Raw genomic sequence first — 16,614 nt, forward strand, 5'->3', positions numbered from 1 at the left:
TTCAATGGTCTGCTATTATAGTACATGTTTTTTTTTAAGTTTTTGTTGATGAGAAACGAATATCCATCAAAAATAAAATCTTACAACAGAACATCCTCAGCTATCAGTAAAAATCCCACAGAAATAGCACCAAAACTTATACACAATACCTATCTAACAAATGGTCCCAGACTTTCCACCAGCATTCTAAATTATATACATCCAAGGATATGTGAGACGCGAGCACCATCTCCTTCGAAACAAGCATTGACGAGAAGCTTTTCAATCTGCCAATCAATCCATGCTTTGTGTGAGCTTCTTAGAGCTTTCTGAATGCATTCCACTTGTGAAGCAAAAATCCTCAACTTGCAGTGGTTGTCTTGCATATTTCATAGCCTTTGAACCCTTTCTGTTTTGGTTCTTCCTTTAGCGACACGGTTCAAGCAGGAAGTTTGCCTGAGAATCTGAAATATTCAACTGAATATGGCTGATGACAACAGTGGCCTTGCAAACATATCACAGATTTGACTAATGTGAAATTAAGCTCTTTTTTAATCACCAATAATCTCCACAGGAACAGCAACCATCTCTAAAATGATGGAACCGATTCAAATCTCTTACAATGATCTCCCGTTCGTAGATTCTAGATATTAACTTGGCGGCCGTGTGACAATCTCCACAGATTCGAAGGTTCTTCGTCACACGAAGAACTACTCCAGGACTAGTATTAAGAAGTCCAAAGGCAATGGCAAGCTTTTCACTGTGGGTTGTAAGGTTATGTTCTTTCTCCTCCTCACTAACATCATGCAGAACAAAGCTAGTGTCAGGTACATAACCGGCTGCCTTAATCTTATTTGGCAACTCTTCCAATAAAACCTCATAAATTTCCTTTGCTTGAGGGTGACATGTATCTCCACCAAGAAACAGATGGGCTTTCCCGTTGACCTCTATCCAACTGCATCCAGGATTCTTCTTCATGCCTTGAGATTTTAAAAGCGCTCTCAAATCATCCACCTCCTTCCACATGCCAGCGTCAGCATATATATTTGATAGCAGGACATAGTTGCCACTGTTGTCTGGTTCCAAGATGAATAGCTTTCTAGCTGCAATTTCAGCAATTTCCAAATTGTGGTGCTTTCGACAAGCCGATAACAATGCACCCCAAATGCTTGGCCCTGCTTGCATTGGCATTTTACTCACAAGATCTATTGCTTCCACCAAGCGCCCTGCACGACCCAATAGATCAACAACACAAGCATAATGTTCCACTCTGGGTTCAATAGAGTATATTGTCTTCATACAATTAAAGTATTTCAGGCCATCTTCAACGAGCCCCGAATGGCTGCATCCAGATAACAATCCTGTGAATGTTATGTTATCAGGTTGAAGCCCAGCTCCGATCATGTCCTCAAAAGTAGATACAGCTTCTGATCCACGTCCATGGGAGGCATAAGCTGTTATCATAGTATTCCATGCAACTAAACTATTTTCAGTTTGATGTACTCTTTCGAAACACTGACGAGCATCAGAAAGGCTCCCGCATTTAGCATACATTGCCAGGAGCGCTGTCTGTATGGAAGTATTAGAGTCCAAACCAGTCCTGCTAGCAAAATTGTGAATTTGTCTCCCACGCTCAAGGGCAGCTGAATGTGCACACGCAGGAAGAACACTCATTATAGTCACCCAGTTGGGCTTAACCTCTGAATCTTTTCTCAACATCTCATCAAATAAAATCAATGCTTGCTCAGCAAGCCCATTTTGAGTGTATCCTGATATCATAGCAGTCCAAGACACAATATTTTTGCACGGCATTCGTCTAAACAAATCCTCAGCAAAACAAATCTCTCCATCTTTCATGTACCCCGCAATCAATGCATTCCAAGAAGAAACGTCTCTCACAGTCATTTTATCGAACAAACTACGAGCATCGCTCATTTCACCACATTTCACGTACATATCAATCAAAGAAGTCCCAACATACATATCAGACTCCAACCCAATTCTCAAGCTCAGACTTTGAACACATTTCCCTAACCAAATGCTCGACAAGTTAGCACAACACTTAAGAACAAAAGGGTACGTAAAGTTATCACCTTTAAGGCCTAAACGATGCATTTGACCATAAATTTCCATCGTTTTCTCAGAGTAGCCATACAGAGTGTATGCCCGAATAATCGAATTATACAAAAGTGTAGATGGGTTATTTACTCTATCAAAGATATTAACCGCTGAGTCAAGATTATCTGAGCTTGCATACATTGCAACCATCTTGGCCCCAAGGAACGCATTAGGTTCGAGCCCACGCAGAGCCATCTGGGCATGGACTTGTTGGCCTAGTTTCAACAAGTTCTGGCCAGTCAATGACTGAAAAATTGGTGCATAGAATGAGATGCAAGTTGGGTCTTGTGCTAGCAGTGACTTCAGAAGTGTACGCGTACGCATTGCTGCGTACAGTGAGAGCAATGGAGAGCGTTACGTTTGAGCAAAGCAAATGAACGTAAATAGTATAGCCGCGCGGCTGTACGTATGGCCGCGCGGCTATACTTGGGTCCTTTTTATATAGCCGGACGGCTCTACTGGGGTCTTTTCTTTTTTTTCTTTTTTTTTAATAAATAGTATAGCCGGTACGTGGGTCCCTTTTTATTTATTTTTTTGTTTATTTAATAAATAGTATAGCCACGGCTATACTTGGGTCCTTCGTTAAAACCTTTCTTTAAAAATATAGTATAGGCGCCCGGCTATACTTGGTCCTTTGTTAAAAAAATTTCAATTTATTCAATAGTATAGCCGCTCGGCTATACTAGTATATCTGGGCGGCTATACGGCTATTTTTTTTTAAAAAGTTTTTTTAATAAATAGTCTAGCCGCTGAGCTATACGGGTCCATTTTTAAATTTTTTTTAATAATTAGTATAGCCGGGCGGCTATACACTTTTTTTTAAAGTCTAGCCGCCCGGCTATTCATGGGTCCTATTTTAAATTCTTTTAAAATAATTATTGGAGACCTTTTTTATTATATATAAATAAATAAAATTAGTATAGCCGCCCGGCTGTACTTGGCCCTTTTTCCAAATTTTTCTTAACAAATAGTATAGCCGCGACTATACTCATGTTAAACTTCATTGCGCGTAGAAAGGCTGAAACCGTTTGTGGGATTGCTCAAAGTATGCATCTTTGATTCTTTGAATCCCTAAAATTGGACTATTATTTTGGGGAAAATTGGGCTGGTCAAGCCCTTAAGACTATTTAAATATCATATGGCTCAATGTTTGACCCGATTCGAGCTTGAACTTTTGGTCGAACCTTACATTTCAATTTTTTTTTTATGTACAAATGATAGTCTAAACTAGAGGAGAGTTTCTCACACATATTATCACGGTGTCATGGGGTTCAAACTTGAGATTACTAGTCTGCAAATCCAAGCCATTTTTCACTGGGTTTGAGACCATGTTGGCTTATTTTTCAAATCTCTAGCTACAAAGCAAAATATAAAGTTTTTTTTTAAAGGAAAATATAATAATCTACAAAAACAATAAAAATAAAAATAAAAAACATGGTAAAAAGACATGTAGAGAATTGAGAGCATTATCCAAAGGAGAAAACATGATGTAGAGTCTTTAGCTAGAGTAGATCAAAACAAGGCCATATGACTAAATCGTCTGACCTGCCGGCTTTTATTTATATTGGTCACTAATGTTTGTTGTGTGTTTTGACAAAAACAGACATAAAAAGAACGTTTCTTGTGGTACTAAAAGTATTACCATACCTGCATTGTTAAGAAGAGCTTGATATCACCGATTGATACCAATTCCCAGCTGTTTCCTTTCCTAATTCCTGGTTTGTTTTCTTCCCTCTCCCTTTAATATGACAAGAAGCTTCACCCTTCTAAGCCACCCTTGTTATTTACATATATAAGCTACATGGTCTATTTGCAGCCAAAGTGTTAGCGGCTGTAGCATCCACCGATAATGTGTGGAACCAAAAAAACAGAGAAAATTTAAAAGCTACATTGCAATTTCAGGCTTTCCAGTATGGCCTCCACCGGCTACCACCGGCGTTTGATTGCATGCACGATGTTGATAGCAGCGGCTCTTTTTGCTCAAGTCAATGCCATTCACATTTATCTAGAATGGAATGTCACCCTTGACAGCACAATCAAGCCTGTGTCCCAAGATCAACCTGTAAGAACCCTTGGCTTTGTAGTTAGCTAGTTCATGGAAGTTTCATTTGCTAATGGTTGTTCTTAATTTGCTTGAGCAGGTGATCGCCATTAATGGATTGTTCCCCGGGCCACTTATCAACACCACGACGAATGATTTTGTTCATGTCAACGTCTTCAACAACATGGATGAGCCTCTGCTCTTTACTTGGTATGCAAACAAGCAATTTTGGATAGACCATATGTTGGTCTACAAAAGCCGTTTTAATAAACTAGGAGAAAATGGTGTTGGTGATGCAGGAATGGGATACAGCAAAGGCTAAATTCATGGCAAGATGGGGTTTCCGGAACAAACTGCCCAATTCAACCTGGTACAAACTGGACTTATGTCTTCCAGACCAAAGACCAGATTGGCAGCTTCTTCTACTTCCCTTCCATCAACTTCCACAAGGCTGCTGGAGGATTTGGACCTATTCGTGTCATAAACCGCGACGTCATTGTCGTCCCCTTCCCCAAACCAGAAGCCGAATTTGATCTCCTTATCGGCGACTGGTTTTATGACAGCTACAAGGTCTTTCACTTTAAATGTTATTCATGAAAAACATCAATTTGCTTCATTTTTTTTTCTTTTTTTGGTGGTTGACACTTTTCTTTTTGGGTATGGAATTGGAACAGAGTACTAGAGCAACGATGTGCACCCATCTTGGGGCTTACTACACTATCCCAGATATCACTTTGATGAATGGCAAAGGCCCTCTGGGTAACCCCATGTCAAAAGCATATGAATCCTTCAATGTCACACAAGGTACATTGAGTTGAGTGGGATAAAATAGCTTGTATAATCAATTACTGAGTTCAAACCTCATAGACGAGAGACAATTAAGGACGGCATGATATTTGTTATGCAGGGAAGACTTACAGGTTGAGAATATCAAATGTGGGGAATGCATTGAGTTTCAATTTCAGGATTCAGAACCACCAGATGGTGTTGGTTGAAACAGAAGGATCTTACACTGATCAGATTACTTTGGATTCTCTAGATGTGCATGTTGGCCAATCATACTCAGTTCTTGTCACAGCAAATCAAAATGATGCTGATTATTACATGGTGGCATCTCCCAAGTTGATCAACGCCTCTGATTTTACCAGCCTTGTGGGCATAGGGGTCTTACACTACTCCAATTCAATCTCACAAGTTAGTGGGCCCCTGCCAGTTGGGCCTAACCCTTTTGATCTTCATTTTTCAGTCAATCAAGCCAAATCTATTAGGTAATTATAAACAAAGTTGATCAGCTTAAACATCTGCTACACACAATCAGCTTGCTATAAATTTTCAAAAACCACACTCTAATTTTTATCAAACACATTCTAATGTTCCCATTTAATTTTTCTTCATCATGAGCAGGTGGAACTTGACTGCAGGAGCTGCAAGGCCTAACCCACAAGGGACATTCAATGTGTCAAACGTGACCCTATCCCAAACCTTCATCCTCCAAAGCTCAATTGCTGACCTTTATGACCAAATACCACGTTATGTTGTCAACAATGTGACCTATAGCACTCCAGAAACCCCATTGAAGCTCGCGGATTACTATGTCAATGGCACCGGCGTGTACCAGCTTGACGATTTCCCTGTTCAATCTGTCAATGCCGATGCTTCTTGCGGAGTGTCTGTGGTGACTGGAATCCACAAAGGGTGGATAGAAATTGTGTTAAAAAACAATTTGAATGAGATGGATTCCTGGCATTTGGATGGTTTCGGATTTTATGTTGTGGGGTAAGCATCAACATTATGGCATATATGTTACATTATCAAACCGTCAATATGTCATTCAGATTACCAGTTTGACAACATTACATATGTTATCGACGTACAGATTCGGGATTGGAGATTGGACAGCGAAATCACGTGACACGTACAACCTCTTTGACCCTGTGGTGAGATCAACAGTTCAAGTGTACCCTGGAGGATGGAGTGCAGTGTATGCATTCCTTGACAACCCAGGAATGTGGAACTTGAGGTCACAATTGCTGAAGCACTGGTACCTAGGACAAGAACTCTATGTGAGAGTTCATGATCCTGATCCTAACCCAGCTAAGGAGCGCCCACCACCTGAAAACCTCCTTCTATGTGGTTAGTGCATTGGATTTCATGATTAATTATGCTCTTTTGTTTCTTAAACATAATTAATTCAAAATCCTAATTAATCGTTGATCTTATTGCTTCTTTGTGCAATTGCAGGAATATTTTCCGATTCTCCTCCTCCGGCTCCACCTCCACCTCCACCTCCACCTCCAGCTCCGGCTCTGGCTCTGGCTCCACCGTCATCATGGAACTGACCTTAAATATATATAGCTGCATGATGAGTACATACAATAATGCCCAAATATTTATGTACAAATATAAATTACCACATGTAAACCTACAAATTATTATTTTTTGGGCCGCATTGTACTCCAACGTTGAACTTAATTCATTCGTTTTGTTTGTGTAAGTTTCTGTGGTTGCATGTTGGTAGGTTTTTATGGCATTGTTCCATTAATAAAGCAAAGCTAACCACATAACTTCAAATTGAACTTCACTTCTCTTTTTGCCCTTTTATTTTATTTTATTTTTCCTAGCTAGGGATGAAGGTGGATTGGAATATTAATTAATTTTTTTGATAAAAGGGTAGCTATTATTTTGGTCCAATATATATTTTCTTTGACAATTGTCCCCCAAATGATTGAAGTTGACCTCAAATATAATATGTTCCTACTTCCTACAAATCATAGTTTGACACATATGTAAAAATAATTCATAAAAACCACAAAAAAAGAAAAATATCTATACATATCAAACTGTAATTGACAGAAAAGTAGGAGTTCCTTCTTCCAGAGAATGAGGCAAGTATTTTCCACTCATATATATAGGACAGAAAATAAAGTTAATAAACGTGCCAAAAAAAAACTATTAAAAAAAGAAAACAAAAAATTAATCGATATAACATACGATGCACAATGCAAATGTCACACAATCACCGTGATACAAAAATCAGATAGAGATGAAAAGGAACATAACATTTCGTTCCATACACGTTGGATTAATATAGACATTTAAAAATATATAAAAAAAACTTTTTCTCCTTTGATAAGATGATGAAATTACACTTTCAATTTCCTTTTTATAAGAAAATTTTGAATAAAATAAGAAGATAATTTAACGCAAATATAGCACTCTGTTTTTTTCTATTGCATAGAAAATATAGCACTCTTTTTAATTAGAGTTTAACTGAAATTCAATCATCTACTTCAACAAAACTCCAACTCAATCAAAACCTCTCCCTAATCAGAAATCAAATTAATTAATCACATGATAAGTCATGTTATAGATAATTAAACTTGAATTAATCTTAAAATTTCTGGCGCCCTTCTTGTATATCTTCATATCATGAAACATAAATACATAATAAAGTGATGAGAAAAACAAGGTAGCCGTATTCTTATTTAATTCTTCTTGAATCAAACTTTGTCTCTCAAACTCTTTTTTTTATTCTATCTTCTCTTGGCTCTTTGTCAAGTGCCGTAGCTATATTCTTTATTGCTGTCACAGGCGCATATAACTATGCCATTGAACCAATATTCTGCTTAGCTATCTGAGCCCTTCGCGTGAGATCAACACAAGGAGGGTTTGTTTTTTTTGTGTGCAGGATGTGCAAGCATACAGAGAAACTTAGTCCATGCAATATGGCATGGCCCAGTGGTGATCGTCGTCGTCCTCCATGGCTGATTGGTCCTGCAACTCTTCTTATGTTCCTTGTGTTGGCAGTTTCTGCTGAGGATATTTTTCTGGACTGGCATGTCACACTTGACACAAATATCAAACCGGACCAACCGGTATGAACAAACAATCCCCAAACCCCCAGAATTTCATCTGAAATTTGTGTTGAACTTGTGTAATTGTCAGGAAAATATTGAAAAATCTATATTGTTTGCACCCCAAGAAATTGAAGCTAGATTCTGCTTTGGTACTCTGTGTGGGTTGTTTCATCTTTGTTTAGAGGTTTTTTTACATTCAATTTGGAAATGCAGGTTATTGCCATCAATGGGCTGTTTCCAGGGCCTCTTCTGAATGGCACAACCAATGATGTTTTTCATGTCAATGTGTTTAATGAAATGGATGAACCCTTGCTGATAACTTGGTATGCTCAGATCTCTCTCTCTCTCTCTCTCTCTCTCTCTCTCTCTGTGTATAGTGATTTATGTCAATATGTTCCAAAGTTTTAACAATTCCCCAGGAATCTTAAATATTGATCAATATTTCTCATCCAAATATGAAAAAAAATCAAGTAACTCACCGGTGCCTGATCCTTCATAGTTAATATATGAAGAATCCAACACCTGCCCTGTCCCTTATAATCTAGGCAATGTTTTTGACATTTAGAGGCTTATAGCCCTAAAAATTACGGGGGGTCTTTTGGTGCAGGAATGGCATACAACAAAGACTAAACTCTTGGCAAGATGGAGTTTCAGGCACAAACTGCCCCATTCTGCCTGGTGAAAACTGGAGTTATATGTTCCAATTCAAGGATCAAATTGGCACTTTTTCCTACTTTCCCTCTCTCAACTTCCAGAAAGCTGGAGGAGGTTTTGGTCCAATTCGTATCAATAACCGGCCGGTCATCCAAGTACCATTTCCTAAACCAGAAGCCGAATTCGATCTTCTCATTGGTGACTGGTATGACAGAAGTTTCAAGGTATAATTCACATCCAATCTCCATGTTATAGATCATCACATATCAATATCGACAAAGTGAATTGTGACTAAGGTATATAATTACAATTATGTTACCTAAATGTAACAGGATGTTAGGTCCATGATGAGCACAAATCTCATGGCCTACAACAGCACCCCTGATAAAATCTTGATGAATGGAAAAGCTGCATATTCGGCCCTTCCTACAGAAGCCCATGAGTCCTTCACTGTTGCAAAAGGTACATACAAAGATTAACATAATTCAATATTATCTGTTCTTCTGAACATACTCTTACATTTAAGCTTTTATATATGCAGGCAAGACCTACAGAATTAGGATATCAAATGTTGGGACTGCATGGAGTTTCAATTTCAGGATCCAAAAACACAAAATGGTTTTGGTTGAGACAGAAGGTTCCTACACAAATCAAATCACATTGGATTCTCTTGATGTGCATGTTGGGCAGTCCTACTCTGTTCTTGTCACAGCTGACCAAAATGCTTCAGACTATTACATGGTGGCAAGCCCTAAAATGTTCAATGCAAGTGATGTGACAAGATTTGGCATTGGTGTGCTGCACTATGATAAGTCCACCACACCTCCTAATGGGTCTCTTCCGAGTGGGCCTGACCCATTTAATCGAAAATTCTCCATCCATCAGGCCAGATTCATTAGGTAGTAATAAACACGATCCATTAATTTTTAGTTGAATGCTTTAATTCTACCATGTTATTGTATTATATTCGTCATTTTGTAATTAAACATTTTTGCCCTTGTGAAGATGGAACCTGACCACAGGGGCTGCAAGGCCTAATCCGCAAGGAACCTTCAATGTTCATAATGTCACACTCTCACAGACCTTCATACTCCGAGCATCTACAGCAGAGATTAATGGCCTACCCCAGTTTACTGTCAACAATGTGTCTTACTTAGCCCCAGACACACCATTAAAGTTGGCTGATCAATTTCTCAACGGGTCTGGAGTATACAAGCTTGATGAATTTTCTACTAACTCTAGTAATTTTAAAACCGTACGTGGAGTTTTCGTTGCATCTGGGAAGCATAAAGGGTGGATAGAACTTGTTTTCCATAATGATTTGGAGGGCATGGATGCTTGGCACTTGGATGGCTTTGGTTTCTATGTTGTTGGGTAAGTACAAGACCCTAAACGTTTTGTTAGGGCAGCATTTCTTGTCACGCAAGTAACAAGAATTTATAACATATCAGACATTTCATATTAATAATTGTGTTCTGATATTTGTTTCTCAGATTTGGAACTGGAAAGTGGAGCCAAAAATCGCGCTCTAAGTACAACCTTCATGATCCGGTTGTGCGTTCTACCGTGCAAGTGTACCCCGGTGGATGGACTGCAGTTTATGCATACCTTGACAACCCAGGAATGTGGAATTTGAGGTCACAGCACTTGAAAAATTGGTATTTGGGAGAGGAGCTTTATTTGAGAGTTTATGATGCTGATCCCAACCCTGCCAAGGAGAAGCCTGCTCCCAATAACCTCCTTCTTTGTGGTCAGTGTTAATCAATTGTAACCCCATCTCCTTAATTTCTCTAGCTTGAATAATAATGTAGCTTTTTTTTTTCTTTTTTTTTTTATAATTTACTTTCATTGTTGCAGGAGAGTTTGCTCCTTTCGCCCCGCCCACTCCAGTTGTGCCTCCTCCTCCACTTCAACCTTCTCCACCTGCACCTGGGGCATCAAGTGCACAGTCTTTGCAGACAGCAGCAGGGTAAGAGTTAATTATTCAAACTAGCCACTGCTTTCTTCTTCTTTCTTTTGTTTTGTTTTGTTATTTTTTTTTTTTGGTTGTTTTTTTTTTTTGTGTTTTTTTGAAAATTATATTCTTAATATTGCTTATAGCTAATCTATCATTCTTTCTTATTTTTGGATGTTTGTAGGTTTCACATTGCCATCATCTGCATTGTTGCAACATTCTTTCAGATTTCTAGAAGTTCATCCCATTTTTTATGAGGGGCACCAAAGGGGGCCCTTGAAGTTAAGACACTACTCTTTTTTTTGGGAGATATTCATTGGAGTCCCAAATCATGTGTACTAGTTCTTGGATATTTTATTTATTATGTTTTGTAGCATAGATGTTTGATTTGTCCCAAAGTTGCTGATGTTATGGTGTACCTTAAGATATTGTGGCCAAGTAATTCATTTAGATGATTTCAATGCTCTGCCTTTTCTTTTGTTGGAACAAGCAAAGTGAGAATCCCATACCAAACTTATCTTCTATAATTAATATTGAATTTCAGTATAGCATACTTAATTAATTAGTTTTAACGATCAAGTTAGTGTCAAAATCATATTGCAATAAATTTTTAATATTGGAAGTACTTCATTGTTAAAATTAAAAACGCCTGAACAAACATGCTTTAAAGTACAATTACAGCGTAACAAACTGAAATGAATCTATAAAATTTCAACAAATCAACCCAAAACGCTCCAACAGACAAAATGTGTTGATGTAAGTGGTGGGAAAATGTGAACAAATACGATATGAATCATTCAAGATGACGCTGATTGGCTGATAGGATGATAGTGTGTGTATTTGTGTATGAAATGGGTGTCTTGATTGATTTTTCTGTTTTCGTCATCATTTTTCGCATTTGTTGATGTCCATTTGGCGGTGCACTTTCATGTCCACGTTTATTCACTGAGCTTTACACATGCTTCCAAATTATTTTGGGCCTATTTCCTATAAGGACAAAACTTTAGTCCGTAGCGCGTTCGGTAGGAACAAGCCCGAAATCTTGTCCTGTCCATTTAGTGAAAAACTTGGTTATCATGGTACGTCGGTTGTTTATTTGTAATTTTATCTCTCTTTATCACGTGATGAGAAATAAATTAACACCCAATTTATAAGCGATTTATAAAGCCGGTATACGTGAGTTTTTCTTCCATTTTTAACAATTTGTATGGAGTAAGGAAAAATTGAATCTAGCACCTCCGGTACAATAGTAACTGTTCTTAACCACAATTTTTACAAAGATGCTAGATAATTAATGGAACATTAACTCATAATTACTCCCCACTATATCACAATCCACATGAATACTTTTGAGCTGTGCCGTTTAACCAAAGTTGCGTACAACGAAATACTAGAAGCCATTAGGCAAGACAAACTTTCTTGTTAAACCACAATGCCCAAGTTTGGGTGGTGTATATATATAACTGCCAATTCCTTGGTGACAATTTACAGCTCAATGTGATGAAGAATCGCACATTTCGTGGTAAATATTCTCACTTTTTTTTTTCTTTCTAATATGACCAAAATCCATCTAGTTATCACCCCCTTTATAAAAAGATGAATTAAATTGACCACTTCGTGAGAAATTTGACAACTCAATCAGTATAATATTTTATGCTAATATGATAATGGCCAGATCCCAATTAAATATTTTTTTCAAAGTCAATTTTTATGGCTTTTTGTGAGTAGACTTTTTTTCCTTCTTTTTTTTTTGGTCCTTGTAATTCTAATTTCAATATATTTTAGCTTGCACTGCTAATTATTTCAAGTTGGTCCAAGTTGATAATTTGTTCAGTTTGATTACACGTCATGTTCTAAGCTTGTGAACACTCATCTCTCTCTCTCTCTCTTTCTCTCTCTCTCTCTCGTGAGGCAGACAAGGACACCAACTCTTTACTTAGAAACAGCTAATTGATGCTTAACAACGCCATGATACAAGGACGAGGACGAGGATTTGGTACAATTGTGTACAAGGCTCTTTGTCCTGTTTTAATCCTGTCTTTAATTCCAATGGTTATTATCGCAACTTTGTGCTTACACATGATCTAACCCTTCATATTACCACAAATCTTCAATTAGATAGCCTAATAAGTTTCCCAATATCTAATTAGGTACGTCCTCCAATCCAATGCCCACCAAACCCTATCACCATTACTCATAATAATTAGCATATCAAAAGCTAACAAAAAATCCTCCACCATTTCGGATTGGCATATCAAAAGCTAACAAAAATCTTCCAACTACGAAATGTGCATTGGACATGAGCCACTAATACTACATGGGTTGTCGGGATCACATTTTCTAGTGGCAGCTAACTGTACTTAACAGTATATAATTCAATCCAAATTTCTAAATTCTCCGATTAATTCATTTTGTAGAAATGAAATTATTTATATAAGTGGGAATACCACATTGTGAGAGATGTGATCAGTAATATAACTAATGCACTGCGTGTAAATACCATCTTTTTTTCCCCGGCTATAAAATTGCAAACAATTGCTTTAGATTTATGGGTTCCAATTGCAACGCTAAGATCAAAACAATGTAATTTATGAATGTTTGAATTGAAATTTAGGGTTCTTTGACAATGTTCAAACTTTCAGAACCCAACAGAAGAAAAAAGAAAGTACTTTGTAAATTCCTAAGTTTAAAATCCTAAAACTGATGGCTTTGTGGGTCATGAAACAGTGGATCATATCCAGATATTGCTTATGTGGTAACAGTGGGGAAGTAACAAACCAAGAGGTGGACAAAAGCAAAGAAAGTGACAAAAATAGCAAGTAGATATAATATTTTTAGTAGCATATATTGTTAATTGAATAAAAGAGAAAAAGTAGGATGGGTGGATTCATGTGGGAATTGCAGTAATTCAGTGGCTTTTTTTCTATGCTTTTATTCTATTCTTATCACTTACATTAATGAGAAAAAAAAAATAAATAAATAAAGGAGGGAGGGCCAGGGGCAGGCTTTCTTGTAAATGAAACAATGAAACTTACACCACCCAGATGACATTTTTTTGGTTGTAATGGTGGTGACAAATTAAGCTCTACCTTGCTATCTGAATCTCTAAGTGTAGAAACAACAAAAACCCAATTGAGATTGGAAAGGCAGAAAGAAAAAGTTGCTCATGATCATGCACTTTTCAGCAAGAACAGAACACTAACATTTGCTTTAACAAAGAATTTGATCAGAGTCCATATATTTCTTTTTCTTTTTTTAAACATTGGTCAAGAAGATGAATCAAAAGAATCAAAAGAATGGTGTAATTTTGAATGGTATAACAAAAGAAGTTAAAAGAAAATTAAAGTGGCAATTCACATCAAGTTTGACCTTTTTGACATCAATTTTTGGAGTGAAGAAATCACTAAAAATTCTGAACCTTTCTTTTAGTAATGACAATCCACCAGAATTTGTGTTCTTAACCTTTCTGGTTGCTGCTGCTGCTGTTGCTGCTGTTGCTGTTGTTGTTGTTGTTGCTGCTGCTGCTGCTGCTGCTTTGATGTTGCAAACACAAATTTGGATTCTTTATGGTGATCATCTTCTGGTGCTGGAAGGTTGAGATCCAAATCCAAAGACAACATGCTTCTCTGTTTCTTAATGGGTTGTTGTTGTTGATGTTGATTTTGATGTTGCTGAGGTTCAAAGGCAGAGACTGAGGGAGCTGTCAATGCCAAGGTTGTGTTGGCTGCAGCTGGCGCTCTGTGGCGCCTCATGTGGCCTCCCAAGGCTTGCCCAGATGTGAATTCTGCCCCACAAATTGAACACTCATGAACCTTGGAAGAAGACTTGTTGCTACTCAAGACCAACCCTCTGTTGCTCAAATGCAGAGAAAGTGGGGAAGAAGATGTATTGTTGTTGTTGTGGAGAATGCTGTTCTTGAATAATTGTGTGTCTTCTTCATCTGATGGCAGCAACCCAATTGCAAAGTGTTTGTTTTTCTGATCATCCCCAGTATTTGCCTTGGGCTTCTTGTGGCTGGCCCTGTGCCCTCCTAATGCTTGGAAAGAAGGGAAAGTTCTGTTGCAAGTCTTGCATTCATACGCATGATACCCTCCTCCTGCTGCCACCGCCCCCGCCTTGGCCCCGGTAGGCCCCACCGCGGTTGTTGCCTCCAAGAACCTTCGACTTGTAGTGTTGTGATCGTTATGGGGTTGGTGGTGGTGGTGACTGGGGGAAGAAGAAGCAGCCCTGGATTGGCCTTGTGCCAACAGAATTAGGCAGTTTGCCATGTCCTCCTCTTCCTCTGTGGTGCTATCTTGAAATTCAGCAGATGTGGTGGGAGACATGTTGGTGGCACTATTGATGTAATCGTTCTCACCGCCTCCATCACCGCCACCGCCATCTTCGGGGGACGATGAGGTTGTTGGGATGGCAAAAGGGATTGGAGATTGGGGCCTCAAGCGCTTTGTGCGCTTACCCTTGATAATAATGTTGTTGTGGTGTTGTTCCTTGCACCCCATGATGACTTCCTCTTGATGAAGATGGTGATGATCACCACCACCTGCCGCTTCCATGGCAATTCCTCCTCCTCTCCTTCAACAGACTTGGAATTTAGAGCTTAAGAGAGACAGAGATAGAGATAGAGAAGAAAGAGAGATTAATGGGTAGGGAGGAAGCAAGGAAGGGAAGACTGTTATTACATTATATATATAGCCAATGATATGACATGTTGGAGAGACTCAACAATAATTATAAGGCCATACACCAAATACAACACTAACTGTGATTTAGTCCCTCAATCTCTGTTGAGCTTCCAAGGTATTTATAAATTTTGGATTTTTTTTTTCGTTCGAAATTAATTCATCGAAGAAAAAAAAAAAAACCCGAAAAGAAAAAAGAAGTTGTTGTAATTTTAGAGAGTGAGGTTTTAGTAAATGTGTGTGGGATAGATAGACATTAAGGCAAGGAAAACCAAAAACCAAAACCAAATATAACGGAAAAGAGTTGCAAATTTAGAGATTAAGAGTGTAAGCCCCAAAGAGAAGAGAGGTTTTTGTGAAACGCAAAGTCCGTTTCATGCTCTCTTTCTCACACTTTGCCAACGCACTTCACCAAATTGCAAACAAAACAAACAAAACAAGCTGAGGTTGCACCATATTCACCATGCACCCTCATAGATCTTCCAATCCTACTCTCACCTCCACGGCGCGTGTACGCCACTTTCCAATTTCCCCAAACACTACTAGCTAGTAGAGCCACCTAGCTAAGCTCTTCACTCTCCAACAATCAACTTGTACTCGTCCCACAAATTAGGTGCAAAGTCTAAGCTTCTGATAAACTACTAATCAATAATTAATAAATGCCTCAAGTTGTTGATTGAGATTTAAGGAAGTGGGACTTTTTAAAATCACTTACCAACTATGCCAAAACTATATTTCTGCTTTTCTTTTTAGTGAGATATTAATATTAAATTAATTATTGTTAAGTAGTTAATCCTAATTTCAAATACAAGCATTTAACTCTAAATTCTTAATTTCAACTAAGTTTGGTAGTCGAGACTTTGAATATATACACTTCTCTTAGATAGATTAGATAAATTATGAAGATGGGTCCAAAAAAGAAAAATGATATCCCCACCTACATGTTTTACTGTATAGAGTTTTTCTACAATGACCTGTATCTCGTGTAACATAGAATTTATTATTTAACAGGTTCAAAAGGTGAGTAATATTTGAAAAGGAAAAAGAATGAGCATTAAACTGTCCGTTTTAAGTGTAAGGATAAGTGTTCTACCACTAAAACTAAAACTCTTTTCGTATGTAACTTAACATTTAATGATAAAACATAACACATTTAGTAATGAAGAAATTTTGAACAAGTATGTTATAGATTATTTAAGCAGGAATTTAATCTTACTAGTCGAAAACACTTGGAATTGAAATCTCACATTAGATGATATTGGCAATATTTTTCTTTTTTTTATCAAAGATGAAATGGTGGTGGAGCCTAGAGGTTAGAAAGGCGCGTGGGTG

The 16,614-nt window shown here is 37.9% G+C and overlaps 4 protein-coding genes across 4 annotated transcripts; 2 read left to right on the forward strand and 2 right to left on the reverse strand.

Annotated features, from left to right (window-relative positions):
- Positions 1 to 171: 171 nt before the first annotated feature.
- Positions 172 to 2,421, reverse strand: LOC117618337 (pentatricopeptide repeat-containing protein At3g46790, chloroplastic-like). Its single transcript, XM_034347927.1, has one exon. The coding sequence runs from the start codon at positions 2,419 to 2,421 to the stop codon at positions 535 to 537; it is 1,887 nt and encodes a 628-aa protein (XP_034203818.1). The 3' UTR covers positions 172 to 534.
- Positions 2,422 to 4,009: 1,588 nt separating this feature from the next.
- On the forward strand, positions 4,010 to 6,276 carry LOC117618338 (monocopper oxidase-like protein SKU5). Its single transcript, XM_034347928.1, has 7 exons — positions 4,010 to 4,159; positions 4,239 to 4,348; positions 4,438 to 4,708; positions 4,813 to 4,942; positions 5,046 to 5,406; positions 5,543 to 5,914; positions 6,015 to 6,276. Exons 1-7 carry the CDS (start codon positions 4,010 to 4,012, stop codon positions 6,274 to 6,276), a joined length of 1,656 nt encoding a protein of 551 aa, XP_034203819.1.
- A 1,587-nt stretch (positions 6,277 to 7,863) lies between these two features.
- On the forward strand, positions 7,864 to 10,860 carry LOC117618339 (monocopper oxidase-like protein SKU5). Its single transcript, XM_034347929.1, has 9 exons — positions 7,864 to 8,013; positions 8,209 to 8,318; positions 8,603 to 8,873; positions 8,982 to 9,111; positions 9,191 to 9,548; positions 9,655 to 10,023; positions 10,143 to 10,399; positions 10,507 to 10,618; positions 10,788 to 10,860. Exons 1-9 carry the CDS (start codon positions 7,864 to 7,866, stop codon positions 10,858 to 10,860), a joined length of 1,830 nt encoding a protein of 609 aa, XP_034203820.1.
- A 2,760-nt stretch (positions 10,861 to 13,620) lies between these two features.
- On the reverse strand, positions 13,621 to 15,393 carry LOC117620374 (zinc finger protein ZAT5). Its single transcript, XM_034350557.1, has one exon. It carries the CDS (start codon positions 15,154 to 15,156, stop codon positions 14,029 to 14,031), a length of 1,128 nt encoding a protein of 375 aa, XP_034206448.1. The 5' UTR covers positions 15,157 to 15,393; the 3' UTR covers positions 13,621 to 14,028.
- Between the last annotated feature and the right edge of the window lie 1,221 nt (positions 15,394 to 16,614).

The sequence above is a fragment of the Prunus dulcis genome, chromosome 2, assembly GCF_902201215.1.
Source record: "Prunus dulcis chromosome 2, ALMONDv2, whole genome shotgun sequence".
NCBI lineage: Eukaryota > Viridiplantae > Streptophyta > Magnoliopsida > Rosales > Rosaceae > Prunus > Prunus dulcis.

Excerpts from the sequence above, each read along its gene's own strand:
- LOC117618337 (XM_034347927.1), bottom strand. The coding sequence starts at position 2,421 with ATGCGTACGCGTACACTTCTGAAGTCACTGCTAGCACAAGACCCAACT.
- LOC117618338 (XM_034347928.1), top strand. The coding sequence starts at position 4,010 with ATGGCCTCCACCGGCTACCACCGGCGTTTGATTGCATGCACGATGTTG. Across the intron at positions 4,943-5,045 it reads ATCCTTCAATGTCACACAAG|GGAAGACTTACAGGTTGAGA; the intron begins GTACATTGAGTT and ends TTTGTTATGCAG. Across the intron at positions 5,915-6,014 it reads TTCGGATTTTATGTTGTGGG|ATTCGGGATTGGAGATTGGA; the intron begins GTAAGCATCAAC and ends ATCGACGTACAG.
- LOC117618339 (XM_034347929.1), top strand. The coding sequence starts at position 7,864 with ATGGCATGGCCCAGTGGTGATCGTCGTCGTCCTCCATGGCTGATTGGT. Across the intron at positions 9,112-9,190 it reads GTCCTTCACTGTTGCAAAAG|GCAAGACCTACAGAATTAGG; the intron begins GTACATACAAAG and ends TTATATATGCAG. Across the intron at positions 9,549-9,654 it reads CATCAGGCCAGATTCATTAG|ATGGAACCTGACCACAGGGG; the intron begins GTAGTAATAAAC and ends GCCCTTGTGAAG.
- LOC117620374 (XM_034350557.1), bottom strand. The coding sequence starts at position 15,156 with ATGGAAGCGGCAGGTGGTGGTGATCATCACCATCTTCATCAAGAGGAA.